The sequence below is a fragment of the Amphiura filiformis genome, unplaced genomic scaffold (genome assembly GCF_039555335.1).
Source record: "Amphiura filiformis unplaced genomic scaffold, Afil_fr2py scaffold_22, whole genome shotgun sequence".
Taxonomy (NCBI): Eukaryota; Metazoa; Echinodermata; class Ophiuroidea; order Amphilepidida; family Amphiuridae; genus Amphiura; species Amphiura filiformis.
Window position 1 is genome coordinate 795,119 of NW_027305486.1, and position 21,926 is coordinate 817,044.

Here is a 21,926-nt window from a genome sequence, read left to right on the forward strand (position 1 = left end):
GTAACACATCAAAATAGGTCAAGTAGGCCTAGGCCCTACCATTCATACATACTGACCTTGACCTATTTTGATGCATTACGTAGGTAACGAAACATCCTAGATTATGCAATGCAATCTTTATTTGAATTCTTATAACAAAACAAACGTTTTGACGCCTCTTGTCAAAATCGGAGCACTTTGATGTTTTGACCAACAATGTGATATTTACCTTTCTGTAATAACTCAAGAAAGGTACATCGTAGATAGGTCAAACTATACATTTTCTGAATCCTCATGACTTGAGTATGAGTAGAGGAATACATTGTTATAGTTTCACACGATTTGAGCAAGTTTGAATTTTTACTCTACAAAGTTCGATGACGTTTTCCCGCCAAAACCTACCCCGGTTCAATTGATATGCATATATTAATTGTGGTCTATGAAGTCAACTAGGCCTACCTATGGTAGCAGTGCAGTTTTGACCTCCCAATTGGTAGCTCCCAACCCATCGGGTTTACATATTGACCTCCAATAACCTTTGACCTCCGTATTCGACCTTTGGTTGTTCATATGAGACCGAAACTTGAACCACAAATATCACATAGGCCCCTACATATACATATGAGCCACATCGCCACCCCCATACATACGGAAAAGTGATTAGGGGCCTACATAGTCTCCTGCCACACTACAAAATCATTTTTAAAATGTTGTCAAAATGTTATTTTAAAATGTGTGTTGGCAAAAATACTCAGTGCATGGGTCTAATCCTACAGTTGTTCTGATCACGGCCGGATTTGCCTTTTGGGGGGCCCTGGGCCAGGCCAAAATCTGGAGGCCCCAAACGCACCGTGAGGAAGGCATGTGCCAGTTTTTAGATCGTATTAGGATATTTGCGCGCGATCCGCGAAGCGTGCGAAAAAATTCAATTTTAGGTTATTTTGGCCCAACTTGAAGCTGTATATAGGCCATTTCGCGCGCGAATCGCGCAAAATTTTGCAATTTGTGTACCCTATTTTGACCCAAAACATGGTGTTTTTTGGCTAAAATGGAAGATGCACACTGCACCGGGCAATTTTGGGGGCCCCCAAAATCTGGGGGCCCTGGGCCCGGGCCCATCTGGCCCTATGGTAAATCCAGCCCTGGTTCTGATGCATGAGTAATCACACATAAACAGAGAGATTGCTGATTTCCAAAATCGCAAAAATTAGTATCATTTTACAGGAGGATGGTCAAGCAGACTTTTATATCATGCCCCGCCTGTCTGACCAGAATAGGGCAACCCGGTATCACGGTAGACTGTCCCACAGTCTCGGTTCGGTCCGGCCTGGATAATGGAACGATAGGCCTACATAATAACATAATAGCCTATCAAAATATGCCATAGTCCTTCACCCCCCGATTCTAAATACACAGCGCCCAAACCAATTCCCAGCGCCCAAAACCAATTCCTCTTTCTACACAAATTGATGCCACTACACTAATCACACCTCCTATATTGAACGCTATATTTCAGTGACCGCTGATTTTTAATGCTATGTAATCTACATTACCAGTCGTTTTCCATGGACCCGAGGGAGGGTCTAGTATCACGGAAACTTGCATTATAATCGGGCAACGATTATTAGCAAGGATATTTGTATTATTGCAACTGTCGAATTTAATATGTGCTCAAATCAAGCATGTAGTCATTTACAGGTGAGAAATCGGTGTCTTTGATGATATGAGTCTGCTGATGATGCATACCAAAAAATCTTTTCAATTGAAGAAATACTTTTTGAAATATAGAAACAAATCCAAACATGTAGTTATTTTTGTTTTACTTTAGGCAAAAATGCAATTAAAAAAGATCAAAATTGGACTTTTTTTTCAATTTTGACACAAATTTGAGATATTTTAGGGTATTTTCAAAACGAAGAAATTTTTTTATAAAATTTGAGAAATTGTTACAAGTTTTGTGTCTTTAGAACATATATAGACAATTTTCGGCGATTTACTAGGGTATTAAGTTGTTATCGTCTACCGAAAAAAAAATGGAAAATCAAATTTGACGCTTTTCTCAAATACTGCTCATTTACGTACTTATCATCATTACTTAAAAATACAGTACAAAACAATGTCTAGAATTTCCCACTTTGAATGATACTGTGTGTCCCCGTAGGAAAGTTGTATTGGATAATGTAAATTTGACAAAAGTCAACAAAACGTTGAAGTTTTTAAAAAGTGTTATCGTGATTATACGTGATTTTGTATTTTACACTATTTTCGCCCATGATCTGGATGAAAAGTGCTTCATTTTGACAATTCGTATTTTACAATACTTTGGCCCATGATCTTGCCCCTCCCCCTTGCTGGCTACGCTACTGGGTGAGTGCATTTTTACAGGTATTGTGTGATTTGTCAAATAGTTTGGAATATCACAGCAATATTTACTAACAAGAGATGGCGCAATTGAAACACTGAAGGAATCATTTAAGGGATCTAAAATGAGCGTTTATTGCGTTTCGACAGTATTTTTTGTAGGACATGAGAGCACCTCAGACCTATCGAAATGCATTCTGAATACGAAGCATGTCTTTCTGATATCAAATAATTTTCATTTTTGAAAATCACAATATAATAAAATTTTATGACAAATTATAAAAATTTGATATTTTTCAAATTTTGATATATAACAGTCCTCGAAGTAAATTATATAAATCTAATGATATATTCTTAAAGTGTATGTAGCAGGAGGAAAAGCCGACGGTCAATTGAAAATTTTGACCTTTCATATTGAAGATATGGATTTTTTCCCCAAAAGACCTATATTTTTTGGGTGTTTTGGGAAAAAAAATCCATATCTTCTATACGAAAGGTCAAAATTTTCAATTGATCGTCGGCTTTTCATCCCACCTACATACACCTTAAGTATAAATCATCAGATTTGTAAAGTTTACTTCAAGTACTCTTAAATATCAAAAATATCAATTTTTAATGATTTGCCATAAAATGTGTATTAAATTGCGAATTTCAAAAATCAAAATTATTTGATATCAGAATGACATTCTTCGTATTCAGAATGCAATTCGATATGTCTGATGTGCTCTGATGTCCCAAAATAAATACTGTCCAAACGTTCATACCCCAGCCCTTAAAGGGATAGGACAGCTTTTGTTCAGGCGGCGGATGACACGATCGAGCCGGCAACTCTTGAAACCGCCCGGCCGTATGGCATTTTCCATATACTCGGTTAGTTTTGTGGGGTTCATTATCGAACCCCAACGGTTATAGCTTGTATTTATATTATTTATCAACATAGGCCTATTTGTTTGTGATATTTCAAGCGTTTTAAAATTTCAAAATAATCCCATTCAATTACACGGTCGACGATGAAAATTTACTGCATTTAGGGAATGCATGTCATAGGCCTACACCACCTGCTTTTGTTCATAATATATAGATTAGGATTTTGAGGTGACGCTTAGGGAGCGATCGTTATTTATGGCAGGGGGAATGGGTAAATTTAGGGGGAACACAACATTTTTGTGGTCTTGAGGGGGAACCTGAAATTTTTAGTTGAATCAGGAGGGGGGATTGTTAAATTTTAAATGGAGAAAATTGGGAAAACAAGGGGGAATGCGAAAATTTTGAGCGGACGCGAGGGGAACGTGAAATTTTTGTCGATATTTTGCCAAAACACCCATTCCCCCTGCCGTAAATAACGATCGGTCCCTTAAGTGGCCGTAGCGGCCACTAAGCAAAACAAAGGTTCGTTGTCTGTGTGTCAGGTCACATGGGAACAAGTGAACACGGAACAAGGGCACACGCCACAAGGGAACAGCCTATGGATACGGGGCCTTAGTATAAATAGTATGATAGGTTATCTTTCCATGTAACCAATATTATGTTATTGATTTGCCAATTGCCATGTGTACATTTATAATAATTAAGTACATTTACCTTTGTATCAATATGCATTATACTTATAGGACTACATCATATTCATACCATGTAATTATGTAGGCCTATTAATTGAGCCGGAGGGTCAAAATTTTCAAATGGCGTGCGGCCAAAAATTGCTTGGCCCCCTCTCGACTTGCCAAAATATCTTTGCACCCCCATCAGTGCCGTGGATTTCTTTTTGAAATGGGGGGGGGGGGTGGATTTGAAAAAAGTTCTTGAAGTAGGCCTTTAGTGAATCAAGCACCTTTTGGCGACAGAATAAGTTTATGGTACAAATGCGCGTGAAGCGCGCGAAAAATTTGCCATATTGAAGCTAAACTGATGAAATATGGCGCAAAAGTGGAATAAATTCGCGTGAAGCTTTTTCACTTTTGAGCCTAAGTAAAATAGCTAAATATGAGGTTAATTTGGTCATAAACCCGCATACAGGGGTAAACATTTGGGGATGATTGTATGGACCATCCCCCTGGCAAAATATGGGAGGGGGTTATCCCCTCATCCCCCCGATCTACGCCGATGAGCATTATCATCACGATCTGATATGAGCCATCTATCTTTAGTAGGCTTTTAATCCGAAATGTATATTTATTTTTATTTAGATAACATAATTATAATTTGATATCAGCTACTATCTTCAGTAGATATTGTTATATTAGCTCCACCTGATGAGCTATTCAGTAGATAGCGTTACTAGCATGCTGATTAGCTATTATGTCTTCAGTAGACTGTAGATAACATTAGCATGATCTGATATGGGCTACATATCTTCAGTAGATAGCATTATTAGCAGGATACGATAAAGAGTATAAAACGTTTCCATAACATTGAAAAACATTTGTCGATAACCACTGCAAATATTGTAACATAATGTTATTTAAGTGGTGACAAAATGTTTGGCAAAAATGTTTGCAAAAATATTTTACAATAACATTTTGGAAACATTTAAAAATATTGTTGCAATGTGTTTTCATACAAAACGTTTTAAAACGTTTCAATAACCTTTATATAACCCGACATTTTATATTATTCAAACCCAAACCCACACTATAACGTGTTTAAAACGTTATAAAACATTTTTGTGTGTTTGCTGTGGCATTACTTGAATGACTTGATCAGAGATAATATTAGTTTAACTTTGCGCAATTTTATGCAACTTTCTGAAAAGTTTTGGGCAACTTTGCGTACCTTACAAAATACATAACATAACATAACATAACATAACATAACATAACATAACATAACATAACATAACATAACATAACATAACATAACATAAAACATAACATATTCATAACATAACATAATAGGGCTACTTCAATTTTTGACATTTTTTTAATATTGTTAAATTTCCAAACCGTGTTAAGGGATCTGGAATGAGCGTTTCGATAGTATTTTTTGTGGGGCATGAGAACACATCAGACATATCGAATTGCATTCTGAATACGAAGAATGTCTTTCTGATATCAAATAATTTTCATTTTTTGAAATTCACGATATAATACAAATTTTATGACAAATTATTAAAATTTGATATTTTTCACATTTTGATATATAACAGTCCTCGAAGTAAATTTCATAAATCTAATGACATATTCTTAAAGTTGCCAAATTGGGCCGGGAAATAAGCTACTAAATCGTAGGCTTGGTACTTCACACTGTAGGTAGAAACTTAATTACCCTCTGACGTCACTGTTTTAATTACGTAAAGAGAGAAAAGTACACCAGTTGATCTGTTTAAGACGTCATAGGTCACCCAATTTCAATATGAATAGTCGGGCATTGTTCCGGAACCGATTGAACTATAAACATATGCTTATGAAATAAGCATTGATTAAGGCCATTTCACAATAAGTAAGTCCTCGACCTGTTTGGTGATTCGAGGAAGAAAGTGAGCTAAAGTGTATGGGAGTAAAATATTGACCATTCAAGCAGTAATCCTCTTTGACCAAAACAAACTAATGAACTGTAAATATTTTTCGCTTGACCATTCAGGTTTTGGCCGGCAAGCAAACAGCGGAAACCAATGCATCGTGGTGATGTGATCAACTTTACAAACATGCACGATGTGTAGGCCTATAAGTATAATGTAGTGACACAGCTTTTTAAAGATAAACAATACACCGGACATCCCGAAGAGATTACTATAGCCAGCAATATCCTTGCTAATGCTGATTTCAAAGTACTTTTTCAAGCTTTTTTCTTGCCATGAGATTTTCTATCATATTGTGAGCTCAAAAATATTTTGAAATTTGACGAGTCGGGCTGTATTATGGCAACTATTTCAAGACCAGCAACTCGGACACTGATCAACTTCACCACGTTGTGAAAAAGAGATAACCTAGTAAAAGGAATATCCCGAAAAGGAAATATTTATTGGACTGAGACCGGGGACTGAGATTAACTACGTTCACCATGCTCATGATGAGATTTCAATCCGGAATGCATTTGTTGAAGAAGACACTGAGGATTATTCTGGTATTGCAAGCATTCATGAATTCAGAATGGTTCATTACTGCTGCTGTTGACGAAGGTTTGTAGAGAAGATATTGAATTGAGTACCTCACTGCAAAAATTGTGTCTTAGCTGAGGACACTATTTTAAGACGCGACTTTGAAGACATGGCTTGTGGAAAGACAGGACTTTGTGCTATGTCCTTATTCTTCGAGTCGTGTCTTATCGCAATTTCAAATGTTTCTAAACTAGACATGATTCATATGCATAAAGTCATGACTAATAAACTAGACATGACTCATATGCATAAAGTCATGACTAACCACAAGACATGTGGTTATGATAGTGGGACTTGCACAAAGACGCTAAATTAAGACATGTCTACTGAAGACATGTCTCCATGATATACACATTTTTTGCAGTATTGGAAGGAGGGCCCAACTCCATTTTTTTATACAAAAATGAGTTAGACCAAGCATTTTATTGCCAGCAGACTGTTCTACCTTGTGTGTGAAAGATGAGCCAAAATCCACTCTCAAAATAGTCTTCCATGTACACTTAATCATGGTTTTCATGGAAGAAAGGCCCAACTCCATGAAATCTGCTTTTCACTACTTTCTTGCTTACATATTACATGCTTCTACTTGTGCAATTAACATGATGCAGTCATGTCTACAGTAGAATTCATCTCGACCTTTGCAGGACTTAAACCCCATTAAAAGCTATTAAACCAAGATAACACTCATTGAAGCAGCTCAACTGATTAAATCAGATCTTCTCTGGTTGTGCACAAGTGTCTGTTTTACATGTGCGACATCGCAATAAAGGTGGTATTATAGCTTCAGTTGGGTAACCGATTAGGAAACGAAAGGAAACAATGGTATGTGTACCTTTGTTCACGAAATGAGACAATGACCTGCTTTTTGTTAACCAGCATTCTTCAAAATGAGCAACATAATGATTGTTGACTTAACACGGTTTGGAAATAATTTCTTCATATTTTTGGTGTTATCTGTCGTTTACATATCCTTCCTAAAACACAAAAGTGCGACCCTCTCCAAACATCTAAATTTGCTAAAAATTTAGGACATGTTACAAAACTATATTTTCTAGAACCTATTTAGAATAGTTTAAATGTAGCTTGTACCGTTTTTTGTGGCATCCTTCAGAACGGAGCGGTCCGTTACCAATATAGCTCAATATTTTCGGTCAAATCTCCATTCAATTAACACGGGGAGTTGGCTAGCTATGAGCTAGCTATGCTTTGCCCTCACTCATATTCTACGAAAGTGCGACCCCTTCTGAACATCTAACCTAGCTGTAATTTTAGGTCATGTTAGAGAAATATATTTGCTAGAAGTTTGGAGAATAGTTAAAATATTGGCCGGTTATTTTTCACACAGTGATGTTAACTAGGCAATGCCCATATACCTATAACATACACTGTTTGTAGAGGTCACGCGTCAATGGTGAGAGCACTGTGTATTGTGTATAGGAAAACGGACAGTAACTGCAGTATGATAGGTAATTAATTTCTGTAGCTATTTATAACACATCTGCTTACGGAACTGTCACTTGAATATGGGGCCTAACTCCAGCTTGTATAAAGACCTGTACCGTTGCCATGGAATCATCGTATAAATTTCGAATGTATGTAGGGCCTAATCAGTGCCCCCCCACCCCCACCCCGCTCATCAGTGCCGTCGGTTCATCTTCACCGGTTCACCTTCTTCTACTCAGGTATTCAATTGTATAATCGAATTTCCAGCAGCTAATAAACACAAAACGTAAAGCATTATAAACATGTTATATTTTTGGTTTTTGGTTTTGAAATGTAATAACATTAAATGTCGGGTTTAGGTTTGGATAAAGGTCAGGAAAACGTTTTAAAGCGTTTTGTATGAAAACACACTACAACAACATTTTTAAAATGTTATCAAAATGTTCATTGTAAAAATATTAAAATACATGTACATTATCTTAGAATATTTTGCATTAAGGGGGTACTACACCCCTCGATAAATTTGTGTCTATTTGTGCATTTTTCTCAAAAACTAATAACACACTGGTAACAAAAGTTATGTATATTATAGGGGCAAGGAATCCAATTACTACACTGGAATTTCAGTGACCCAAGACAAGAAATAAGGTACCGCTGGGATGTACCACCGGATGTACCTCATTTCCTATCATATATACTGAACTGCTTGTCTTGAGTCACTAAAATTTCAGTGTAGTAATTGGATTCCTTGCCCCAATAATATACATAACTTTTGTTACCAGTGTGTTATTATTTTTGAGAAAAATGCAAAAATAGTCACAAATTTACCACAGGGGTGTAGTACCCCCTTAAATGTTTTTGAATGTTTTTATGAAAACATTTTATATACCCATAATATAACCCGATATTTAAACGTTTTTGGCAACATTTTCAAACCTTTTGCGAATAATGTCGAAAACATTTTGTGTTTGCTGGGAACATGTATTAAAGAGGTATTACACGAGGGTCAAGTATACTTCAGTATAGATTTTTGTTACCTTGAACTTAAATATTTTGTTAACAATTATATTCTTCTATGGACTGAAAAGTGTTTAAATATTTAACCAAAATACACGATTGGTGAGAACTTTAAAGGCTTAATGTACGATTTCCTTCAAATTTTAAATTTGTCATTATATACTCAAAATGCTGAAATAATACTAGTAATAATTATCGGGAATGGTTTCTGTCCATTTTGAGCTGAAATAACGAGGTAATGTGAACGAAACACTGCTTGTTATTTTGGCCGTTTAACACGCAGTTCTATGGGAGGACATAAAGTCATAATTTCTTGAATTATGACTTTATGTCGAACTTTGCTCTGTTACCTACAAACACAACAAATTTGGCTGATTCCATTTAGGTGCAAGTTGTGACATGTGTAAACACTACAAATATGCCAAAAAATCAGGTTTGAAAAAAATTAACCAAATTCATATTAGCCTATAAGATCGTACATTATGACTTTAAGTGGTACTATATAGTAAGATATGTATATTATAGGGGCAAGGACTACAACTACTGCACTGGAAATTCAGCAACTCAAAGTATAAGTAGTTATTGGTTTATTGATCAAATATTGGTTTTCCCTCATTTTTGACTGTAACTCCACAAGTGCTGTCTGTGCTGAATAAAAAATTTCCAGTGCAGTAGTTGTAATCCTTGCCCCTATAATAAACATATCTTACTTGTCACCAATACGCTATAATTTTTGAGAAAAATGCAAAAATAGGCACAAAATTTGCCAGGGGTGTAGTACCACCTTAAAGAAGAAGATATAAAACATAACATAGCAAAATCAAAACAAACGAAACTAAAAGAAAATATATTTCAAGAACATTCCGATTCAACTCGTTAATGGCCACATGATTTATATAACTCTCATTTTTGGAAATACGGCAGCGCAGAAAATAGTACGCACCCCTTGAAAAGTTTATATCCTTTATAATTATTGTCAAGTGTTATTTCAATTCAAATATGAATTTTAATTGGACTTTATTGCGATGCATTATGAACTGGACCAAACTCAATTTCAATTAAATTCCTTGTTGTTTTGGATTATTTTGATTCAATTCATCATATTCAATGCATCAAAATGAATACATTAATTACTGACCAAATTCAACTCCAATAAGTATTGATTCAAATTCAATTCAAATTCAATTTAAAAAAAAAAAATCAATTTTTTGAAATAGACATTTTGGATTTTTGTTTGACAAAACCAAGTGAATATTTTACTCACTCCAATATTTCGTCCTACACATCGGAGGACTTTATGTCTTCATCAGGTATGACTGATATGGTCATCTGATCCACCAGGGAAGTGCCACTTTCTCGGCAGACAAGTTTGAGTGGCTTCCGGTGTTCCTAAGTCTCTTTTGCAGACTTCGGGAAGCAATAAGGAGACGGGGCACCAACACCCTAGGCAGAGAGGAGGGCACATATACCTCTTAAGTCACTTCTACGATCCACTTTTGAAGTCTGCAAGTGCAAAAGAGACTAAGGAACATCGGAAACCACTCAAATTTATTTGCCGGGAAAGTGGATCAGATGACCATACAAGCTGTATCAAAATGATTAGTACCCATCAGTTTTCATTGATAATTGATGAGTCTGATATATGAAATGCATAAGATCCAAATAATTTGTAAATTATATGTAAAGCAAGTCATAAACTATACATTCTGGACATATCAAGAAGATGCAACGTTGCATTTGCAAGTGGCTGGCTTTTTTAATAAACAACAAAATTGATGGGTATCAATCATTTTGATACACCTTGTATCCATACTATGGGCGGCCATGAGGGCCAAAAGGGTGTCAAAACCACACAAGGGTCTCAAAAGTACAATAAGGTCTCACAAACACATAAAGGTCTCAGAAATAAACACACAATAAGGTCTCAAAAGTATAATAAGGTCTCAAAAACACATAAAGGTCTCAGAAATAAACACACAATAAGGTCTCAAAGGTATAATAAAGTCTCAAAAACACAGAAAGGTCTCAAAAACAGAGAACGGTCTCAAAAGCAGAGAAATCTCTCAACAGAGATAGGTCTCAAAACAGAGAAAGGTCTCAAAAACAGAAAAAAGGTCTCACAAACAGAGAAAGGTCTCATATACAGAGAAAGGTCTCAAAAACAGAGAAAGGTCTCAAAAACAGAAAAAGGTCTCAAAAACAGTGAAAGGTCTCACAAACAGAGAAAGGTCTCAAAAACAGAGAAAGGTCTCAAAAACAGAGAAAGGTCTCAAATACAGAGAAAGGTCTCAAAACAGAGAAAGGTCTCAAAAACAGAGAAAGGTCTCAAAAACAGAGAAAGGTCTCAAAAATAGATAAAGGTCTCAAAAACACGTTATGGTCTCAAAAATACGTTATGGTCTCAAAAACACGTTATGGTCTCAAAAACACGTTATGGTCTCAAAAACACATTATGGTCTCAAAAACACGTTATGGTCTCAAAAACACGTTATGGTCTCAAAAACACGTTATGGTCTCAAAAATACGTCAAGGTCTCAAACCAGGTATTACAACCGACCGTTATATGTGAAGTACCGCATGCAGTACTGCACATCCGCTTGCAGTTCCGCATGCGAAACTGCACATTCCGTCACGCACATCCGCATGCGGAACTACACATCCCAACTTGCATTTCCACATGCGGTGATGCACATCGGGATGTGCAGTTCCGCATGGGGAACTGCAACATTTTTGGTGCATTTCCGCTTGGGGAATTGCAATATTTTTGGTTTATTTCCGCATGACAAACTGCAATACTTTGGTGCATTTCCGCATGGGAAACTGCAATATTTTGGTGTATTTCCGCATGGGGAACTGCAATATGTTTGGTGTATTTCCGAATGGGATGTATTAATCAAAATTATGTTGCATTTTTGTGAAAGTTTAAGTCAAATGACTATTCACTGCTTTGACATGCAGTGAATAGGCCTATGGAATCACACCACTAAATCAAGTTCCTATTCTTTTATGTGTTAAAAGGTACCCAAGAAATCGTCATTTTCTCATGGTTATAACGTCATCGTTCATTCAAAACACCATTTTTCCAAAAGTTTATGATATATTCTACCCTAGAACCAGCATTTTTTTGGTAGTTGAGCGGCTCGATTTTTCGCAGTGGTGCCTTGAACATGATGTAAACCATACCTCATTTCAAACTTTTTTTCCATTAAAATGCACCTGGTATGGTCAGCGAATAAAAACACTGGTTGTTATTTCTTCAGTCAGATAGGGTTGGACCTGATTTAGTGGTGTGATCTCCTATGCGTCATTTCATCATGCTAAATTAAATTACTATGTCGCACTGTCGACACGGGGAAGGGGGAGTCTAAGTTAGAGTCATGGGATCTGCTTGGAATGTGTCCCCGGAACAGTGGCGTAGATTTCTTTTTGACATGGGAGGGATGGGGTTGGAAAGATTGTCTTGAAGTATAGTGAATCCAGCACCTTTTGGCGACAAAAGAAGTTTATGGTAGCGAAGCGCGCAAAAAATATGGCATAAGTTGAAGATAAACTGGTGACATATGGTACAAAAGTTCAAAAGTTGAATAAATGCGCGCAAAGGTCGCAAAATTTGGGGTTTTTAGGTTAAAATGACCAAATAATAAGGTTAATTAATAACTCTCAGAAGTAGGCCTACTTTACCTTTTTATAGGGGGGCAAGGTTCACCCCCCTAGTTACGCCACTGGGAACTGCACATACAAAGACGAGATGTACAGTGGGTAAGAGTTTTTATTTTTATTGTAGTCTCGCTGAGGAGAATAATTAAATTAATGTCGCATGTAATAATTACTGTTGCATGTCCGAATGTAGATATGAATTTATTCAATTCAATATTAGGCCTACTATCGTTTTACTTTTCGTTTCATTTGTTGTAATTAAAAGAAAATATATCTTGGAAAGTCTTGTCCGAAAGGCCGGTTTAGTATAGAGGCCTATAATATTAGTATTGAATGAAATTAATTTTTATTCAAATAAATTTTACACGCCTCTTAATGATGACTATTATAATAATGATCAACTTGACATTGTGACCACATTCTATTATAGGTCCAACGGTTCTCGATTACCAATTCACGCAGATCTCAAATGATGCACATCAATAGCACCGGTGAGATCAGAAAAGGGTCGATGTTTACGGTAATCAGTGGTATATATCGTCAGCATGTCTCAATAGCCACCGGTCTTCATATTATAAATATGATAAACAAACCATCTAAACCAATAAGTATGGTATAAAAAAATATTAAGTATGCGCATAGCTAATTTTGCATGCGGAAATGCCACAAACAAATTGCAGTTCCCCACGCGGAAATACACCAAAAATATTGCAGTTCCCAATGCGAAAATACACCATAAATATTGCAGTTCCCCATGCGGAAATACACCAAAAATATTGCAGTTCACCATGCGGAAATACACCAAAAATGTTGCAATTCCCCATGCGGAAATGCACCAAAAATATTCCCGACCTGCAAAAACATCCCGACCTGCATCACCGCATGCGGAAATGCAAGTTGGGATATGTAGTTCCTCATGCGGAAGTGCGTGACAGAATGTGTAGTTTCGCAAGCGAAACTGCAAAGCTGATGTGTGCAGTACTGCATGCGGTACTGCACATATAACGGTCGGTTGTAATACCTGGTTTGAGACCTTGACGTATTTTTGAGACCATAACGTGTTTTTGAGACCATAACGTGTTTTTGAGACCATAACGTGATTTTGAAACCATAATGTGTTTTTGAGACCATAACGTGTTTTTGAGATCATAACGTGTTTTTGAGACCATAACGTGTTTTTGAGACCATAACGTGTTTTTGAGACCTTTTTCTGTTTTTGAGACCTTTCTCTGTTTTTGAGACCTTTCTCTGTGTTTGAGACCTTTCTCTGTTTTTGAGACCTTTCTCTGTTTTTGAGACCTTTCTCTGTTTTTGAGACCTTTCTCTGTATTTGAGACCTTTCTCTGTTTTTGAGACCTTTCTCTGTTTTTGAGACCTTTCTCTGTTTTTGAGACCTTTCTCTGTATTTGAGACCTTTCTCTGTATTTGAGACCTTTCTCTGTTTTTGAGACCTTTCCCTGCTTTTGAGACCTTTCTCTGTATTTGAGACCTTTCCCTGTTTTTGAGACCTTATTATAGGCCTACTATTGAGACATTACTGTGTGTTTTTTCTGAGAGCTTTCTGTGTTTTTGAGACCTTATTATACTTTTGAGACCTTGTTGTGTGTTTATTTTTGAGACCTTTGTGTATTTTTGAGACCTTATTGTACTTTTGAGACCCTTGTGTGGTTTTGAGACCCTTTTGGCCCTCACGGCCGCCCATATGTATCAGTCATACCTGATAAAGTCCTCCGATGTGTAGGACGAAATATTGGAGTGAGCAAAATATTCACTTGGTTTTGTCAAACAAAAATCCAAAATGTTTATTTACTGAACAAACCTGATGAATCTATTCAACATAGGTTAATAAGCGGCTGATGAGACCTGGTTGGGCTCAAATTAATTTTTAAATCAATATAATATTGTTGTCAGTGGATGGAGAGTGGAAGAAACTTTCTGGCAGGAGGAGGAAGTTCACGATTATGCTCCAAATCCTGAATCGAGTTGCCGAATTGGAATTTAAATTCAATTCAATTTGATGTATGGAAATGAAAAATAACCAGAATCAGTTTAAATACAATGTATCGAAATAACATTTATATATCAAAGAAAAGTTTAAAACTAGTCAACAACACTCATGTTTTTGTCCGAATAATTTCAGAGTAACCATACTCCGTCATACAGCGGTGTGATACTGGTGAATGACTGATGTATGCACTTTACTTCCTGTTGACAATGTCCTTCTTTGACCTTTTGTCAGGTGTTTCTAGAAGTAAAGTGTCATAGATCTTGGAAAGTTCTCGGCCCCGTCCCTATTAAGAGACAGGAAGTAAAGTGCATACATCAGTCATTCACCAGTATCACACCGCTGTATGACGAAGTATGGTTACTCTGAAATTATTCGGACAAAAACGTGCGTGTTGTTGACTAGTTTTAAACTTTTCTTTGATGTCTACTACCAACACGTATAAATCTCTACACTCTCGAACATTTATATACATGTATATACACCGTATACTAGTACTCAAGCTCATAAGCTCTCATTCGTTTGAGCAAAACTCTTCTAAAAAGTAAATTTATGATATGACGCAATTTTATGCTTTTTCCCTTTAAGGTGGTACTACACCCCCTTATAAATTTTGGGACTATTTTTGCATTTTTCTCAAAAATTAATTACACACTGGTAACAAAAGTTATGTAGGCCTATATTATATAGGGCCGGAGCAAGGAATCAAATTACTTCACTGACATTTCAGTGATTCAAGACAAGTGGTTCATTATATATTATATATGTTAAGAAATGAGGTACATTCTAGCGGTACATCTTTTCTTATCATAAATAACGTACCACTATAAAGCCTTGTCTTGAGTCACTGAAATTCCAGTCTAGTAACTGGATTCCTTGCCCATAATACACATAACTGTTGTTAGCAGTGTGTTATTATTTATTTGAGAAAAATGTAGTCACAAATTTATTAAGGAGTGTAGTACCACCTTAATGATCATAAAAATGACCTATACATGTACGTATTATATATTTTCTTATTAATTTATTATTGTCTTTATTTCTCTACAGATTGGCACGTCGTGTATAAGACAGCAACAGGCGTACCTATTCCGGATCCGCATGAGTTATGGAAATCAGATAGTAATTACCTTAGCCTGAATGATAATATCCCACAAGCAAAGTCACTAACGGGGACATTTCCTGGTCATTACAAAAGCTCCTGGATATCACAATGGGAATCACTAAACGTTAAGAAGGTAGTCTACATTCGTGTCTGATTTAAAAAAAAATGGTAATGTTTGTTCACTTCGTAATCTAATATTTTTAAGAAATGCATACACAACCAATGTCTTTTAAATATTAATAGATTATGAAGTTAAGGAATTGGATAGCAACGTTTGGACAGTATTTTGTGGTACCTGAGAGCACGCCAGATATATCGAATTGCATTCTGAAAACGAGGAACGTGATGTCCTTATGATATCAAATAATTTTGATTTTTTTTTTAATTCGTGATATAATACAAAAAATAGGCTACGCGAAAACGTTGCTATCCGAGCCCTTTCAAACATATATCGAAACACAAATTACCATTTTGCCCTTCCTTGATACAAATTAAAAAAGTTTGGTGATTTGTGTCTTTCAATTGGTTTTCAAATATTTCTGTAACAGCCACAGAAACAGCGGACTTAGAAGCTATACATTTTGTGACGCAGTGCATATAATTATATATTAAAATGATTTCATTTGCTGTCATTATGTGGAGACTTGCGTTAAAAGCATATCTCACTGTAAACAATATTACTATGTATATTTTTTGCAGGTGAAGTTGGCAGTGTATTCAAAGAGCGGAGAAGAACTAATATCATTTATTTTCAACGGAATAGATAGTGACAAGGAAAGTTGGTTCTCGGCAGATAATTTACTGGGAATGAGTCCATACAATAATGTTACACAGCAAGTTAGAAATCATTACTTTGAATCAGGGTAAGATATTGGCAATGACACACTGCAAAAACAAGTGTTTATATTTAAACACCATATTGTGTTTATCAGAGCAACACTTAATAAACACATAATTCATGTTAATGGTCTAACACTAATGTTAATGGTTCTAACACTAATGTTCATAAATTAACACTTGGTGTTATATTACAAACATTAGTGTTTGTAATATAGCACCAAGTGTTAATTTATGAACATTAGTGTTAGACGATTAACATGAATTATGTGTTTATTAAGTGTTGCTCTGATAAACACAATATGGTGTTTAAATATAAACACTTGTTTTGGCAATGACACTTGTGATGTTGTTGTATATGATAGAATCATTTAGGTGTTCTATTGGTTTCACAATTCAAGGTCTAACTCTCAATTTTAACCAGTGTGCAATATAATTTATATCTGCTATGTTCAGTACATCTGCTATCTACTAGCATGACTAAAGATATCAATAGATTACATCTGCTATCTATACTGAATATAGCACACATCAATTAGTTTATACATATGCTATCTACTGAAGATAGCACACAGCTATAGTTTGCATGTGCTATCTACCAAAGATATAGCATACATCAATTAGTTTACATTTATTTATTTATTTATTTATTTATTTATTTATAACATTCGGCCGAAGCCAGGCTAATCCCAATAGTGCTCAGAGGCTACTAAATTTAAGGGACGCCATCTGCTATCTACTGAAGATAGCTCACATCGATAGTTTGTAACATCTGCTATCTACTGAAGATAACACAAATCTCAAGTTTACATCTGCTAGCTGAAGATATCAATAGTTTACATCTGTTATCTACTGAAGATAGTACACAGCTATAGTTTACGTTTGCTATCTACCAAAGATAGCATACATCAATTAGTTTACATCATCTATCTATGCTGACGATAGCACACATCTTTAGTTTACATCTGCTACAAATGTATCTACTGATGGCACAAATCTCAAGTTTACATCATGCTATCTACTGAAGATAGAATAATCCAAAGTTTACATCTGCTATCTACAGAAGATAGCATACATCTATAATTTACATCTGCTATCTACTGAAGATAGCGCTATAGTTAACATCTGCTATCTATACTGAAGATAGCACACAGCTATAGTTTACATCTGCTATCTACTGAAGATAGTACACATCAATAATTTACATCTGCTATAATAGCACACATATATAGTTAACATATACTACAAAATGTATCTACTGAAGATGGCATACATCAAAAGTTTACATCTGCTATCTACTGAAGATAGCATACATCCATATTTTACATCTGCTATCTACTGAAGATAGCATATACCAATAGTTAACATCTGCTATCTACTGAAGATAGCATACCTCCAATGTTTACATCTGCTATCTACTGAAGATAGCACACATTAATAGTTTACATCTGCTATCTACTGAAGATAGCATACATCCAAAGTTTACATCTGCTATCTACTGAAGATAGTATACATCCAAAGTTTACATCTGCTATCTACTGAAGATAGCACATACCAATAGTTAACATCTGCTATCTACTGAAGATAGCATACCTCCAATGTTTACATCTCTGCTATCTACTGAAGATAGCACACATCAATAGTTTACATCTGCTATCTACTGAAGATAGCATACATCCAAAGTTTACATCTGCTATCTACTGAAGATAGTATACATCCAAAGTTTACATCTGCTATCTACTGAAGATAGCACATACCAATAGTTTACATCTGCTATCTACTGAAGATAGCACATACCAATAGTTAACATCTGCTATCTACTGAAGATAGCATACCTCCAATGTTTACATCTGCTATCTACTGAAGATAGCACACATCAATAGTTTACATCTGCTATCTACTGAAGATATAGCACACATTAATAGTTTACATCTGCTATATACTGAAGATAGCATACATCCAAAGTTTACATCTGCTATCTACTGAAGATAGTATACATCCAAAGTTTACATCTGCTATCTACTGAAGATAGCACATACCAATAGTTTACATCTGCTATCTACTGAAGATAGCACACACCAATAGTTAACATCTGCTATCTACTGAAGATAGCATACTTCCAATGTTTACATCTGCTATCTACTGAAGATAGCACACGTCAATAGTTTACATCTGCTATCTACTGAAGATAGCATACCTCCAATGTTTACATCTGCTATCTACTGAAGATAGCACACATCCAAAGTTTACATCTGCCATCTATTGAAGATAGCACACATCCAAAGTTTACAACTGCCATCTACTGAAGATAGCACACATCCAAAGTTTACATCTGCCATCTACTGAAGATAGCACATGTTAATAGTTTACATCTGCTATCTACTGACGATAACATACATCCAAAGTTTCCACCTGTTATCTACTGAAAATAACATACATCCATAGTTTACATCAACTGTTTACATCTGCTATCTCCTGAAGAGTGCATACATCAATAGTTTATATCTGCTATAGCTTACATTTGCTACCGTATCTACTGAAGACAGCATACATATATATAGGTAAAATCTGCTATCTACTGAAGATAGCACACATCATTAGTTTACATCAACGTTATACCGCAGATAAACATAGATTACATCTGCTATCTACTGAAGATAGTATACATCTAAAGTTTACATCTGCTATCTACTGAAGATAACATGCATCAATAGTTAAAATCTGATATCTACTGAAGTATATCAATAGATGACATTTGTTATCTACTAAAGATAGCACACATCCAAAGTTTACATCTGCTATCTACTGAAGATAGCACACATCCACAGTTTACAACTTTTATCTACTGAAGATAGCACACATCCAAAGTTTACATCTACTATCTCCTGAAGATTACATACATCCAAAGTTTGCATGTGCTATCTACCAAAGATAGCATACATCAATTAGTTTACATCTGCCATCTACTAACGATAGTATACATATATTATATCACTCATACATTTCATTGGTTGATTACCATTTATCATTTTTACTATCACCCTCTCCGTGTGATAGTCTTTACCATCATGTGCTCTGCCGTAGTGCGCCTGCGCCAAGCCGTGCGCTGACTCATGGACTCGCCGATTTAGTTATGGGGTGGACCCCAAAATGTAAAGTATATCACGGCAAAACATGGTGATAAAAAAAAAAAAAAATGTATATCCTACCTTAAATAGTATTTTAGTAATAGAATTTATGCATGAGTGATATAAAACAACTGTCTTAAATTCGTGTAATGGTCGAAATATAATCACTCGGTGAAAGATGTATTGTTCCATTCCACTCGCCGTTCCGGCTCGTGGAAATATGGAACAATCCATCTTTCACCTCGTGATTATATTTCGACCATCACACTCATAGTAGGCATGTCACAGTGGCTGCACAATACTTCTGCCACACTGTGCATGCAAGCATAACAGTAAATTGAAAAGCGCGCGCATGAAAGTTGTTCAATTTTGGCAAACATCCATGCCGAAAAATTAATTTCCTCATATGTGCTATTTATCACAATTGTTTGAATTTTTGATATATGGTGTGTGAAACCTTTCTGTGACTACCATCGGTTTTTTTTAAAATAAATATTGCTTCGTTTAAGAGCTACTACCGGTTTTTATGGATTGTTGAAGATCCCTCATAAATCAATAAATATAGGCCTTTTGAAAAATCAAGATCTACCACCATTTAGCTGAAATACTAATCTTTCTAAGCATGTAAATTATTTCCGTCGACAACGAATGGCACACTTGAGGAAAACGATTTGAAACAAAACATTTTTTAAGTGAGTTTAGAGGGAGTAATCTTCCAAACCACAATAGCTCTATAAGCCATTGTGTGTGTCCAAGGCCACACCATTTTTGTATACGCGGTATAGTAGAGGGCTGTTCCTTTTACCGTTTCTATTCCCATGTTAATCCAGATAACAAAATGTTAATTTAAAGTCTCATTGCAAATGAATTTTTATTTTTACTTTTCGGATTTGGCTTTGAGCAATGGTGACACATACCATATTTACAGAAAAATTGAAAATTATATTCCAAACACCATCAAAATGTCAAAGTTTGTATTTTTAGTATCATATTAAAGTAATTAACTGCAGATTCTTTACTCAACATCATAACAGGTTCATACTTGACAAATTTATGATGAATGAAAAGACTTTCATTAAATATTGAAAAAAAAAAAAAAAATACTCATGCCTAATTTACATAATAATATCATGAATACATAATTAGCTGTAATAAGCTAATTTGCATAATTGATTACTTTTTGTGTATTTTTTGTTATCAATTGAAAGAACTCTGTATACATATGTTTGTGAAAAAAACCGCACCCTGATATCATGTACGGTTTTCCTTTGGCATCAATTTTGCATATTAATTAGCTGAACTTAGTAATTTTTTGAACTTTTATTTGTCTGCAGATTGGCCGGAATTGCTAAAATAGTATATTTGGTTAATTTATTATAATTATTCAATGATAGATTTTTTAATTGTGTTTTCTTTGACGAAGTTAAAAAAGATAGGTAATTAACCGGTGATACTTAAATTAACGTTGCTTTTTCAAGCAAGTGTCCAAATAAACCTTCAAAATCTCGAAATGTGCCAATTTTGTCATTATAGCAATTTGTGGCAGATTTGCATTCCATTTATGAGCAACTTCAAGTTGACACTACGTCACAATGCATTGACCGATTTCAATTCGGGTTTTTGATTTTTGATGCTTTAATGAAGGTCATTCATGCAGAAACATTAAATAACGTGTTTCTGCTGCCCTTATTTTTGAGGTGATATACCTACTCATAGACAGTTAATATTTGTATCTCAATAGTTTACATCTGCTATCTACTGAAGATAGCATACATCCACAATTTACATATGCTATCCACTCAAGATAGCATAGGCCTACATCGATAGTTTACCATTCACTTCAGTAATACCATTTCCCCCTTATTTTTAAAGGTTTGATCCTGGCAGTGAATCCAATCGCCTCATCATTAAATCGTCCCCATCGTCGGATAACTGTGCGGAGATCGGTTGGCTTACTACTCTCACGTCGGATATAGGGTGTGAATGGGAGGCTTTGAGGCCAGTGCCATACTTTATTTTCAGCCGTAAACCAATGCCGGCGTATTGGCCTGCATGGATAGTTGACGAAGGTAGGTTAACCCCCTGAGTACTACCTGCCGATCTAACATTCCCTCTGATTGGTCAATTACATGATATCTTCACTTTAATCACCAATCAGAATGGAGTTTTGCAAATATTTCACCCCAATTTTTTTGTGCGGTGAAATTATTCTAACAATGTTGCGGATTGGTCCAATTAATAATGAAAACTTCTTTTTGACCAATCGGCAGGTAGTTCTCATGGGGCAACGTCAAACAATCA

At 35.6% G+C, this 21,926-nt stretch overlaps 1 protein-coding gene across 1 annotated transcript in view; it reads left to right on the forward strand.

Moving 5' to 3' along the window:
* Positions 1-5,802: 5,802 nt before the first annotated feature.
* Positions 5,803-21,926, forward strand: part of LOC140143480 (uncharacterized) — a 45,668-nt gene continuing 29,544 nt past the window's right edge. The window contains exons 1-4 of the mRNA XM_072165314.1: positions 5,803-6,454; positions 15,606-15,793; positions 16,360-16,523; positions 21,498-21,694. Of these exons, the coding sequence (XP_072021415.1) occupies positions 6,337-6,454; positions 15,606-15,793; positions 16,360-16,523; positions 21,498-21,694 (667 nt within the window). The 5' untranslated portion in view covers positions 5,803-6,336. The remainder of the gene's footprint in view (positions 6,455-15,605; positions 15,794-16,359; positions 16,524-21,497; positions 21,695-21,926) is intronic.